General features: G+C 34.1%; 1 protein-coding gene and 1 pseudogene across 3 annotated transcripts in view; one reads left to right on the forward strand and one right to left on the reverse strand.

Annotated features, from left to right (window-relative positions):
• Nucleotides 1-289, forward strand: part of LOC127427928 (ADP-ribosylation factor 5-like) — a 2137-nt pseudogene extending 1848 nt beyond the window's left edge.
• Nucleotides 290-320: 31 nt separating this feature from the next.
• The window catches only part of LOC127427873 (protein DENND6A-like), a 43345-nt gene continuing 29245 nt past the window's right edge, over nucleotides 321-14420 (reverse strand). For 2 of the 3 annotated variants that reach the window (XM_051675754.1, XM_051675753.1), the window contains 10 exons: nucleotides 14193-14315; nucleotides 12759-12854; nucleotides 12371-12465; nucleotides 12140-12205; nucleotides 11350-11414; nucleotides 11177-11266; nucleotides 9683-9736; nucleotides 9427-9536; nucleotides 7319-7496; nucleotides 321-3684 (listed from right to left, as the gene is read on the reverse strand). In XM_051675754.1, the coding sequence (XP_051531714.1) occupies nucleotides 3553-3684; nucleotides 7319-7496; nucleotides 9427-9536; nucleotides 9683-9736; nucleotides 11177-11266; nucleotides 11350-11414; nucleotides 12140-12205; nucleotides 12371-12465; nucleotides 12759-12854; nucleotides 14193-14315 (1009 nt within the window). In that variant the 3' untranslated portion in view covers nucleotides 321-3552. Of the gene's footprint in view, nucleotides 3685-7318; nucleotides 7497-9392; nucleotides 9537-9682; nucleotides 9737-11176; nucleotides 11267-11349; nucleotides 11415-12139; nucleotides 12206-12370; nucleotides 12466-12758; nucleotides 12855-14192; nucleotides 14316-14420 lie in introns of all 3 variants that reach the window. The other variant, XR_007894990.1, reaches the window with a different exon arrangement.

Here is a 14420-nt window from a genome sequence, read left to right on the forward strand (position 1 = left end):
CATAAAAATGTTTTTGTTTAGTTTATTATGTGCAGTCTTCAGCTGTATTTTCTATTTTTAGATTTTTAAGATCTCTTGTTAATAATTATACTACTGTAGTGAAATGTATGGCCTATTTTAGGTCTTATTTTGTGGTATGTGTACACCAAAAGAAGCAGCTTATGTTTGCCTGAAATACAGTATGTATCTGTGCCTTTTAAATAGCATAATACATTTCGCATTTATTGTCCACAAAATGTCTTGAGCATTCCTGTTTTATTCTCATGCACTAAATAAAAATTACAGAATAGAAAACTGAAAATTCATAAGAAATTGCTTTATTTTCATTTAGGACAGACAGGTCACATAACACTTATAGGTAAACACAACAAATGCACTGGCATTTAAAAAATAATAATGTTTGTATATTTATACCCACCTGTGAAAATCATGCTTTCTGATTATGTCCCTTACTGAAAGTTTCATTGGTAACCATACCAAAATACCACCTTTAAAAGTTCTTGTTACTGTAAAATCAAAAATAAATGACTATGGAATCATTATTTTTGATGATAGTGGTGGCTGATTGCCAATTTACCAGTTTTATTGTTGTTATAATAACTGTAGTGACAATATACAGTATATGCTGGCAGAAGTAAGGGGTGCCAATGGGGAAAAAAATTATATATATATAACATCTTTTATGTCATGGAAATGATCATCAAATACCGCTGAGTCAAATTTAACAAAGTAGTTATTTTATTGTAGTTTATTGCAATTAATTTGATAATTTATTTGCAATTACTCATTGTGGTGCCTCTACTGTTAACTGCCAGTAAAGATGATGGGACTAAAACCAGTATGTTAATAAAAGAAATGTAATTTAAGCCCAAAGACATTTATTTAAAAAAAAAAACAATTAAAAAAAATAATATATATATATATATATATATATATATATATATATACACACACACACACACTAGTTCTTCATGTATAACATAACAATGGAATACTTCTTAAGAATAGCTATTTTAAATAACGTGATAGCAGAAAAAAAAACAAACAAAAAAAACATTAGTGGTTATAGGTTTGATAGAAAAATATTGTGGTTCATGTTTATTGCAGCTGACTGTGGTTCTGTGTACATGGTTACTTGGTGCACGGGAAAAAAAATTATATATATATATATATATATATATTTTTTTTTCCCAATATATATTATAATAAAAAAATCACCACAGCAACAAATAAAACATCCTGTATAATAACAGCCAATAGAAATGACCAGAATCAAAAATACTGGTGTTAGAAAATCTCAGTCAGTATAACAAACGGGCATCGTCTCAAAAGCAAGTTGCTATTTTCGTATTTGAATATCAGAATATACATCTATAAAATTCAAGCATGTTAAAATAGGTTTGTTCTTTAATATAAAACACGCAACAACCAGTTATCACAGGTCTGCACCAGCATTAGCCTGTTGTCACAAGCCCAGATTAATGTCATGGAAATAAACATCTCGATTTGAACTACATGATGTAAGGCTTTCCATAAATTCTCTGCTGTGACATGGACAGAATCATTATTCTATGTAACAAATGCACTAAATTAATAATGGAAAACACTAGAAAAGTGTGATGGTCTTTGGTGGCTTCCGAGTTTATCTCTGCAGCTTAGTGCACACAACGGAAAGCTTGTATTTCTATCTTTAAATGTAAAACTCTATTGAGCATGCATTTGTGATGATCCATTGTGTGAAATATGGTCGTTTGTATAGGACAACTCAGAAAAAAAAAAGGGAACATTTGATGCAGAACACAATAAGAACTGCATTGTCTTGCACAATACACTTGACGGGTAAAGTGCAGACTAACAGAGGCCTTTCTAAAGGTCAAACAATTATTTGAACAGTATTCTAAAACTCTGTCGGGAGATTAAGCACACCATCCATAATAATCACTTGGTCCTAAAAGAGACATGAAATCATTTTAAATCAACCAAAACAAATAGATCAGAATGAAAGGGGAAAAAGAAACCGCAAGATGCAATACATCCCTGTCTTTTAGGTAAAAAAGAAACACTGTAATTTAAGAATAGAATATGTATAGACAGTAAAGACCATCATCATTTTCTGAACAACGCTGTGTATAAGTGATGTTAAAGAGGAGGGAAGACCACATGCCTCAATGCAACGACACTGAAAGACTGCTGAATGCAGGACATTTGGAAATCACATGGAAGTTATTCAAGTATGACTAGATTAGTACTTTCCGTTTAACCAGTGATTGACCATTCAGTAAATATGTCATCTTTATCATTTTAAGCTTTTGATGAGTTAAAATAAAGCTAGTCAAGAAAGGTAAAGGCAATTGTTGTTTTCCATTTATAGTTAGTCAGTTTAGAAATAAAATACTGTATTTTTGTTAAAATATTGTACATTTCATTTTTCTGCCTTAATTATGGTAAATGCACATCAACATCAAATGGTTTAGTAGTGTTAGTGCTTGTAAAAGTGCAATAAATCACTTATTATTGCAATTTCATGTCAATTATCACGGTTCATAATGCATTTGACTGGATGAATCTCACAAAAAATGTCCAGGTCACATTTCACCTAAAATAATAATATAAAAATTAATAATAATTTACGTAGACATATATAATACAAATATAGAAGGAAGAAATGTATCAATATATAAATCTATCCATCTATATATCTATATATATATATATATAGTAAATAAAGAAAATTAAGGCTATTTTTTTAGGTACATTTTTTTTGCATTGACATTATTTTCTTGAAAACTACGCACATTTTCCCACCAAATCTGGACGTTTTACATTTTCCTGATTTCCATTATTCTCAGTTATGACTCATTTCTGGAATTACTGTGGAAAATAATTTTTTTTAAACTTAAATCAGCATAAAGACAGTACAACACATTGTGTAATTTTTTTTCTGCATTATAATAATGAGAATAATATATTTTCGCACAATCTGTAATGATAAACTCTGGTGAAAATGTGTTTAATACTCATGAAAATAATATCACAATGCAAAAATGATTAAAGAATCTTTATGCAAAATATATATTTTTTCAGATTTTGGGGTGAAATATCACCCACACATGTTCTTGACAGGTTTCATTAGATTCACCAGAATAGACTCATTAGATAAATGTTGAGACTACAGGGACACTGGTGTCATCACAGCCATTTAAATGAAATTCCTATTTCCTTCTCCAATGCCGATCATTCAAATTCAGTTTTCTCTGTCTTGATTAAATGCTCAGAACATTATAAGCATCTTCATGTTTAAAATCATTGTGAATGTCAATCTCACACAGTGAGACTTACAGTATAAACACACCAAAAATGTCCATAAAGTGTGCGCATGCCATTTCTTTGTCTTTTTTTGGCAATGCCAGCATTGTCCATTCAAGGGCACATAGAGTTCCAGAATCAAGTGCACTTGATGCAGTCTGTCACTCGTGTGTGGAACTGGAGGGCGTTTGTGTCTGTTGACCCTGTATACGCCTCAGTCTGCTCAGTCTCAGTGTTGTGAGAGCATCAGGGACTCGGTGGTTTGTGTAAGATGCCTTGCAGGTCTTCTGGTAGCGACAGGATTATCGTCTCAATATGGGCCTGTAGTTTGACCAGAGTTCCTGTTTTGACAGGAAGATGATCTCTTTCAGCCTGTGTCTAAAACACAACAGCACGAGAATGAAAAAAAAACCCCCAAAAAAACCAAAACATGAACAAGCACTAAATATTCAAACGAAAGTGAAAGATGAATAAGACATTCAGAATACAGACACATTTAAAACATACAGTATTGGCCAAAAATATTGGCACCCTTGGTAAATATGATCAAAAAAGGCTGAACAAAAATATAAACTCAACATGCAACAATTTCAAAGATTTTACTGAGTTACAGTTCATTTAAGGAAATCAGTCAATTGAAATAAATGCATTAGGCGCTAATCTAATCTAATCAATGCGTAGGGAAATTTCTGGGATCTTTTATTTCACCTCATGAAACATGGGACCAACACTTTACATGTTGCATTTATATTTTTGTTCAGTGTATATGTATATACATATACACACACACACACACAATTACATATATAAAATATTAATATTAATATATACATTATTAAACAAATACATGTGTGTTGTATACATTATAATTGTATATAGTTTATACAACTGTTTATAATAAATATACAGTATATATATATATATATATATATAAACTACTTGAACATAAAATATAAAAATGACTTAAAATAAACATTCTAAAATAAATCAAATAATATATACTGTACATTTATGCACTTTATATATACAGTATATTTTAAATTAGATATACAGTTGTGCTCAAAATTTGCATACCCTTGGAGAATTGGTCATATATGTACCATTTTTAAAGAAAACATGAGTGCGCAGGCAAAACACATATCTTTTATTTCTTATGGGATTCATATTCAACTGTAGGTTATAACAGAATGGCACAATCATAAAACAAAACATGGCAACAAAGAAAAAAATGAAATGACCCCTGTTCAAAAGTCTGCATACCCTTAGTTCTTAATACTGTGTATTGCCCCCTTTAGCATCAATGACAGTGTGCAGTCTTTTGTAATAGTTGTCTATGAGGCCCCAAATTCTTGCAGGTGGTATAGCTGCCCATTCGTCTTGGCAAAATGCCTCCAGGTCATGCAAAGTCTTTGGTCGTCTTGCATGAACCGCACGTTTGAGATCTCCCCAGAGTGGCTCGATGATATTAAGGTCAGGAGACTGTGATGGCCACTCCAGAACCTTCACCTTTTTCTGCTGTAACCACTGGAGGGTCAACTTGGCCTTGTGCTTAGGGTCATTGTCGTGCTGGAAAGTCCAAGAGCGTCCCATACACAGCTTTCCTGCAGAAGAATGCAAATTGTCTGCCAGTATTTTCTGATAACATGCTGCATTCATCTCGCCATCAATGTTCACAAGATTCGCCGTGCCTTTAGAGCTCGCACACCCACCAAAACATCAGTGAGCCACCACCATGCTTCACAGTGGGGATGGTATTCTTTTCACTATAGGCCTTGTTGACACCTCTCCAAACATAGCGCTTATGTTTGTAACCATAAAGCTCTATTTTGGTCTCGTCACTCCAAATTACAGTGTGCCAGAAGCTGTGAGGCGTATCAAGGTGTTGTCGGGAATATTGTAACCGGGCTTTTATGTGGCACCGGTGCAGTAAAGGCTTCTTTCTGGCAACTCGACCGTGCAGCTCATATTTGTTCAAGTATGGTCGTATTGTGCTCCTTGAAACAACCACACCATCTTTTTCCAGAGCAGCCTGTATTTCTCCTGAGGTTATCTGTGGGTTTTTCTTTGTATCCTGAACAATTCTTCTGACAGTTGTGGCTGAAATCTTTCTTGGTCTGACTGATCTTGGCTTGGTATCAAGAGATCCCTGAATTTTCCACTTCTTAATAAGTGATTGAACAGTACTGACTGGCATTTTCAAGGCTTTGGATATCTTTTTACATCCTTTTCCATCTTTATAAAGTTCCATTACCTTGTTACGCAGGTCTTTTGACAGTTCTTTTCTGCTCCCCATGGCTCAGTATCTAGCCTGCTCAGTGCATCCACGTGAGAGCTAACAAACTCATTGACTATTTATACACAGACACTAATTGCAATTTTAAAAGGGAAATTAAACTTTAATTGCCATTTAAACCTGTGTGTGTCACCTTGTGTGTCTGTAACAAGGCCAAACATTCAAGGGTATGTAAACTTTTGATCAGGGCCATTTGGGTGATTTCTGTTATCATTACGATTTAAAAAGGAGCCAAACAACTATGTGATAATAAATGGCTTCATATGATCACTATCCTTAAAGATAGTTTTTTTGCATGATCAGTCATATTTTCAAAATCAATGCCAAAATTTCTCAATTTCTGCCAGGGTATGCAAACTTTTGGGCACAACTGTATACACCGATCAGCAACAACATTAAAACCACCTGCCTAATATTGTGTAGGTCCCCCTCGTGCCACCAAAACAGCGCCAACCCACATCTCAGAATAGCATTCTGAGATATTATATTCTTCTCACCACAATTGTACAGAGCGGTTATCTGAGTTACCGTAGACTTTGTCAGTTCAAACCAGCCCGTCTGGCACCAACAATCATCCATGCGATTATCTAATCAGCCAATCGCGTGGCAGCAGTGCAGTGCATAAATTCATGCAGATACAGGTCAGGAGCTTCAGTTAATGTTCACATCAACCATCAGAATGGGGAAAAAATGTGATCTCAATGATTTGGAACGTGGCATGATTGTTGGTGCTAGATGGGCTGGTTTGAGTATTTCTGTAACTGCTGATCTCCCGGGATTTTCACACACAACAGTCTCTGTAATTTACTCAGAATGGTGCCAAAAACAAAAAACATCCAGTGAGCGGCAGTTCTGTGGACGGAAACACCTTGTTAATGAGAGAGGTCAACAGAGAATGGCCAGACTGGTTCAAACTGACAAAGTCTACGGTAACTCAGATAACCGCTCTGTACAATTGTGTTGAGAAGAATATCATCTCTGAATGCAATTCTGAGATGCGGGTTGGCGCTGTTTTGGCGGCACGAGGGGGACCTACACAATATTAGGCAGGTGGTTTTAATGTTGTGGCTGATCGGTGTATGTATACACAAAAAATGTATTACATATAAAATATAAATATGCCTTAATATTTACATTAAAAACAAAATTAACAAATATATATATATATATATACAGTACACACTATATATACTGTTTATACAGTACATATACTGTATAATCAAATGTATACTTTGCTGAAATTTGCCCCTCCCCCCTCTCATCAATTATAATACATTATATCTCATGAAAATGTCCTTTTATATATATTTTTTACAATATTTTTAGATATATGGGTATCATATATTGGTTTCACCACCTGACTTTGATTTGGTGGGTTATTATTATAAATCTTGTTTCACTGCTAAATGTTTTTAAGAAATAATAATAAAATATGATTCCAAACTACATATGCCAACATTTCTTTTCTCAAAAATGTCATGAGACTTTAATTTTTTTAAATGTCTCCGGACGGTTACACCACTGAAAGATTTTTGACTTTAAGCACCAGAAAAAATTACTTTTGACTTATAACTCAGAAAGTGAAAACTTGCTCATAGTAGAGGTGTTGTGTGAATTGCATTTCTTATGTATTTTTGAACAACTTATAGATCTGGACAAAAAATATGCACCACATTGTTGACCCACTTATGTATAGTTTAACAGAATGAGAGAACTAACCAGTTTCTCCTTCAGTTTAAGCACCAGATCAACAGTCTCCACCTCAGTGTGCTTCTGGATCCTCAGCTGTAGATCTTCCTCACACAACGCCTCTAGATGAAGAGCTTCCAGCTTCTGTGTCATCTCCTTCCTGCGGTTCCTGAACCAGCCATCGAAGTTTGGAGACCCCAGGAACTGTCTGTGGAAGCCGGGAACAGACTATGGGTGTTAAGAAAACTGTCTGTTCTATTTTCAAAAGCAAAAATCACTGATTATTATGAATGAGGAAGTTCTTGGATTGCCACACTTTGAAACAATTAATCTTGAGTGGTTTGTACATTTAGAGGTTTGTAATATTTCAAAGCTGAGCATAATTCACACACACACACACACACACGATAATTAATTAATTAATTTATAATTATAATAATTTTTTTTTTTAATAATTTTTATAATTGTATTTATTTATCACACATTAAACATTTGCACATATACAGTGAAATACTTTTTTTTCACATATCACACACACACATAGTTGTGGCCAAAATATTTGCACCCTTGGTAAATATGAGCAAAGAAGTTGGTGAATAAAAATCTGCATTGTTTATCCTTTTGATCTTTCATTAAAAAATAAATAAATAAATAAATAAATAAAATATCGAAACTTTAATTGAAGTAAAACAATTGAAAGATGGGAAATATCTCATTATTAAATAAATATTTTTCTCCAGAACATGTTGGCCACAATTATTGGCACCCCTAGAAATTCTTATGAGTAAAATATTTCTGAAGTATATTCCCATTCATATTTTACATTTTTTAGTGCACCTGGGTGACAAAGAATATGAAATTGTTCAGCCATGACTTCTTGTTTCACAGGGGTATAAATATGAGGTAACACACAGGCCAAATTCCCTTAATCATCAATCACAGTGGGTTAGACTAAAGAATATAGTTCTGATGTGCGGTAAAAGGTTGTTGAGCTTCACAAAATAGGAAGTGGCTATAAGAAAATAGCCAGAGCATTGAAAATACCCATTTCCATCATCAGGGCAATAATAAACATGTTCCAATCAACTGGAGATCTTAAGAACTGGCCTGAAAGAGAACGTGTGTCTATATTGTCTCCATGCACATTGAGGATGGTTCAAATGGCCAAAAACTTTTCAAGGATCACAGCTGTAGAATTGCAGAAATAAGCTAGGTCTTGGGGTCAGAAAGTCTTTAAAAAATTTTTAAAAAAAAAGTTGTTTGGGAGGGTTTCAAGAAAAAAGCCTCTGCTCTCATCCAACAACAAACTCAAGCATCTTCAGTTTGCCAGACACTACTGGAACTTCAAATGGGACCGGGTTCTATGGTCAGATAAAACAAAAATAGAGCTTTTTGGCAGCAAACACCAGAGATGGGTTTGGCGTACACAGAGATGAAGTACCCAATACCCACGGTTAAATGTGGTGCCGCATCTTGAATTTTGTGGGAATTTTTTTCTGCCAGAGGCCCTGGACATCTTGTTCGGATACATGGCATCATGGACTCGAGCTTAAAATGGTCCTGGTTGGATATTCCATCAGGACATGATCCAAAACAAACATCAAAATCAACACAAAAACGGTTCACTGACCACAGAATCAACATTTCTGCCATGGCCATCCCAGTCCCCTGACCTGAACCCCATAGAAAACCTGTGTGCACCTCTGAATTTGAAGGATTCAAAGATTTTGTATGGAGGAATGGTCTCAGATCCCTTGCCATGTGTTCTCCAACCTCATTAGGCATTATAAGAGAAGACTCAGAGCTGTTATCTTGGCAAAGGGAGGTTGCAAAAAGTATTGAATAAAAGGGTGCCACTAATTATGGCCAATGCGTTTTGGAGAAAAATATTTAATAATGAGATATTTCCCGTTTCAGTTGTTTTACTTCAATTAAAATTTAGATTTTTGTGAATTTTTTTAATGAAAGTTCAAAAGGATAAACAATGCAGATTTTGTTTCACAGCCTTTTTTTCTCATATTTTTGGCCACAACTATATATATATATATATATATATATATATTAAATTACAAAAGATGTACAAAAGATGGTCAGGTTTTCATACTTCAAAGCTTTTTAACTCTTGAGAAATGCAGCACCTGTACAGGCCGATCCAGTCTCCTTTGAGTCGAGAGGTCAGCTGAGGTCCGGCTTTCTCTAGAGTCTTCATAAACTCCTCCTGAATGAACGGCCGCAGCTGAGGAGGACTCTGAGATATTAAAGAAGAAGATTCAGTTGACATTTTCAAAATCAACTGAATCAAATGGAAAAGGAACTATGAATCAGAGAACACAAACTACTCAAGAACTACTGAGATGTTCAGTATAGAGTACGAAAGGATCAAACAGGTCTTACTTTCCAAGGACAGATGCTCTTCTGTAAAGGCATTAGACTCGCCACATAACGCTCCTGAAAATTTACCATATCACACATTTACACACAGTATTATCTCTTAATAATATATATCTATATCTATATATATCAATGAATAAAATATCTTAATTATAATGTCTGTGTAAATGCGCCTTTTGCAAGAATCCATTCTGTTAAAATCTGAAATGATATAATTTTTAACAGGCTGCTGAAGGCCGTAAATCCAAGAATAATTTATTCATATTTAACAAAATATTTCTTCCCCAAAAGTACTGAAAGAATCATTAACCCTTAACTGCTTGGGTGTTTCGCCAAACATTATTACACACTCGGGTCTTTAGCGACCAGACACATAAATCTATCATAAATGAATCAACAAAACAGAATACAGCATGTTCTGATATATTTTGATGTATTACTTTTTTCATACATAAAAGAGATGATGGAACGAATGATAGAAACGGATTCATTACTTCTACGCTGAAATTTAATGAGATGCAACTGGCGGTCAAACACATATTGAGCTACACATAACACATAATATGAACATAAGCTACACATTTGTATTTTCTCTAGGCACTTATTGACACACAACTCACATAATGTCAGTAGTGCACCCAAATGTCAATAGCCAAATCATACTGTTCGTGTGTTAAACTTGCTATAGTTTGCTTCCACACTGCTTCTTCGCCAAATAACAATGTCAAATGTAAATCAAGTCAATCACTGAAACATCAGGGCCACTTTGAGTGAGAAATATCATGTATAATATGTATGTGTGTACATGCATACGAGATACTGATAATTCATCATTGTCACAGGAAATCAACATGATTTAGTATTATTTTGAATGAATATAGTTCTTAACTTGCTATAAACAAAGAAATATATTTCTTGTGATAGTAAACTTATATAGATATTAAATAATCATAGAAATATAATTTATGGAAGCAAAAAAAAAAAGTGACTATTATATATTTTGGGTCTTTAATGACCCTTTATACTTTTGGTAATTAAGTTAAGTAAGTAAAATATTAAATTAAGTAAATATTTTTTGCAATTTTGGCTTTTTTTTTTTTTTTGATATACTATTCAGAAGAGAAAGGTTGAGGAGTACTAAAGAGACGTGGGCACAACTCCAAAAAATGGATGCGTTACAGGAGGTGGAATGAGGTCCCGTGTCACTAAAGACAGAAGTATGTATTAAAGGGTTAATGGAACCGTTTAGAGGAATCAGAATCGGAAAATGGAATCAGCAAATTCCAAATTATTCTCATCCATATTGATTTTACACAATATTCACTGAGAAAACAAACTTAAAAAATAAAGAATTTTTTAATTTTTTTTGTTTATTAATTTATTTTTAATTAAAAGCACAGGGTGTCATTTTAGCATTTGTTTCTGCCTTGGTAACCATTTTTTTTTTTTTATCTAACTGGGATATAGTCTGTTGCATATGCAAAGAACCGTTCTTACCAGTGGTATGATGAAACTCTGTGTTAGCTCCAGGAAATATCGCCGCAGAATTGCATTTTGGGCCGCAGAGGGACGCTTCTGCTGAACTCCCTGATGTTAATCGCAAATATACCACATTAATACTTTAAAAAGAATGCTTTAATAATAATCTACTATATAAGAGAGACATTTACCTTCTGCAGTTGTTTAATTATGTCCTCATCTTTGCTCAGGAAAGGTTTATACGCACTGTACACACCTGTGGCCAAATGGGACGAGAATAGACTTTTTCAGTTACTGTGTGAGAAGAATATATTTTAACAAAATTCTCTCATCATTTTCTTACCCTCAACCCAGATGTGTATGACTTTCTTTCTTCAGAACACAAATGAAGATTTTTAGAAGAATATCTCAGCTCTGGTGTGGGTGAGAAACAGATAAATATTGAAGTCCTTTTATACTATAAATCTCCACTTGTTTTTTTGGCAATTCACATTCTTAGTGCATATCGCCACCTACTGGGCAGGGAGGAAAATTTATGGTAAAAAATGACTTAAATATTGATCTGACTGTTTCTCACCCACACCTATCATATCACTTCAGAAGACATGGATTAAACCACTGGAGTCACATGGATTACTTTTATGCTGCCTTTATGTGCTTTATGGACCTCTAAAGGTCTGATCACCATTCACTTGCATTGTATGGACCTACAGAGCTGAAATATTCTTCTACAAATCTTTATTTGTGTTCAGCAGAAGAAAGAAAGTCATACACATCTGGGATGGCATGAGAGTGAGTAAATGGGAGAATTATCATTTTTGGGTGAACTATCCCTTTAGTAACTTTTTAGTTTTGGTACTTTAGTTGTTTCTTGACTTCAATACAATGACAAAAAAGTGTGTTTGTGTGTGTGTGTGTGTGGGGGGGGGGGGGATCCTGTCTGAAACTAAAATGTCACAGTACAAGTAGTTTAGGTCTCACCAGGTTTTGAATCCAAAGTCTTGAGATTCTTCAGTTTTTTCACCTTCATCTGTTTGGCCATTTCACCTTAAAAATAAATTCAGAATAGTGTCATCCCATTTTTGAATAAAATAAGGTTAACATTCCTTGGAGACTTTTTGTTCTATACCTTAAATAATGTTAAAACGTTTTAAAACTGTGTTTAAATAGATTAAATTATGAATGCAGTTTATTATTATTAAAGTAAAAAACCTGTTTGCTTCATGTCTCCTATTCGGATGATGTGCGGCCAGTGCTGAAGAGTTTTGGCGAAAAACGGGTTTGTTACTCCTAAAATGACTGAAGGCCTAGAGCACACACACAAGCACGCACGCACGCGCACACACACACACACACACAAAACACAGAGTAACAGTGTCACAATCTCTCAAAACACGATCACTTCCTGTTTGAGCTCCAGAAATATCTTCATCCATCAATCTGACCAGAGAAAGAGATCTTATCTGTCGTACAGACTTCACACTGATTCAATTACATGCTGCTTTTGAAGGTCAAAAGAAAGAGATACTCTAAATATTACACACATACACTCAGTCTAGTAGTTTGATTATGCAGAGAGAAATGGAAAGATGATACTTACGGTGCTTGTGTTCGAGTGGTGTATTCTTTAAACTCACTGTCATGAATGGTGAAATATGGCCGGAAGTCACTGCAGAAACGCAGAGGAGAGATACAACTGCAGAGAGAGAGAGAGATTTTTATGGTTTTTTTCTACATAATGAATTAGTATTTGATAGTGACTTCAAAGTCAGCACCTGCTCCTCATTTAGCACATCATTTTAAAGTGCCCCATTTTCTAAAATAGTCAAAAATGTAGTAGCTGAAGTAGTGTTACTTCAACTTCGGCCACTTTTAGCACTGTGAATGTATGAAGTATTTACATGCATCACATGAGATTTATGTCATTCAAGAAAATTCCCACCACAGTGTGATTTCTGGCACATCTTGAATTCTGTATTGTGTTTAATAGAACTCTGTGCTGGAAATGACGCTGATGGCATTTAAAAAAACAATTTTTAATAAAATGGTCGACTCATTTGTCTTGCTAAGTCTAGTTTCATAGATAACATTTTATGTTTCCTAAATACACACAGTATTTGCATTAATTGGCAAAATTACAGCTTGATTAGAAATGATGCCCAATTAAAAAAAAAAAAAAAAAAAAAAAAAATATATATATATCATAATAATAATAATAATAATAATAATAATAATAATATATATATATATATATATATATATATATATATATATATTTCCCTTGACTTTTCATTGTTTTGTCTCATCTTAAGCAAGCTCTTCACTGACACTTTTGTCCACTTGGTTAACAAGTACACTAACTTTTGAACAAAACTTTATTAGTGGCAAAATTGTTTGGTGTGGTGGAAATGATGCCACAACTGTGGGACAGTTGTCATTTTTGAACAATTGATAGAAATCATTTTCACACAACAAATATTGAAATGGTTTCTGATTATTTCACTCTTTGTTTAAATGATCTGAGTTTTAAACGTAATAATTTGTATTTTCATAGTTTAATACTGAAAATCTGGGGCTGGGACAAGACTAAAACAGTCTAATCTAGACATAAAAAGCACCAAAAATAAATGATGATGGCCTGGTAAAAATCAGTTTTAAAGTGAGCTTCAAATCAAAAAGAAAAAAGCTGAAATTGTTCATTTTAATTCAAATCAACCCCAGGAATACGAAAGTGCCCAAAGTTGAATTGGGTGAAATTCTAGACATAGAAAAAATCATCCTATCAACCTTAAATCACATCGTAAAGGTACAGTTCATGCAAAAATACAAATTCTATCATCATTTACTCACCCTCATGCTGTTCCCATTACTTCAATGAAACACAAAAGAAGATGTCACTTTTATTGTATGGAAGTAAGAACTGCGCATACAATTAAAACTTCTCATCTTGTGTTCCACGGAAGAAAAATGTCATGTGGGTGTGAGAATTTTTATGTTTGGGTGAACTATCCCTTTAAGGAATTTTTTTTCTTACCTGACCAATGCTAACACAGTGTCTGAAGATTCTGCTGGTGATGGTGCCATGACAACCAATGCTTCCCCTAGCAACACAAGCTCCCATAACATCTGAATATGAAAGAACACTGGATAGAAACACCTGCAACATTAAGGACAGAATAGGAAAAGTAATTGCATGTAACTGCTCATTTTCCAGTGCTTGATCGAAGACAATTTGCTGTTGGCAGCTACCACCAGGGGGCAG

Source organism: Myxocyprinus asiaticus, chromosome 37 (genome assembly GCF_019703515.2).
Source record: "Myxocyprinus asiaticus isolate MX2 ecotype Aquarium Trade chromosome 37, UBuf_Myxa_2, whole genome shotgun sequence".
Taxonomy (NCBI): Eukaryota; Metazoa; Chordata; class Actinopteri; order Cypriniformes; family Catostomidae; genus Myxocyprinus; species Myxocyprinus asiaticus.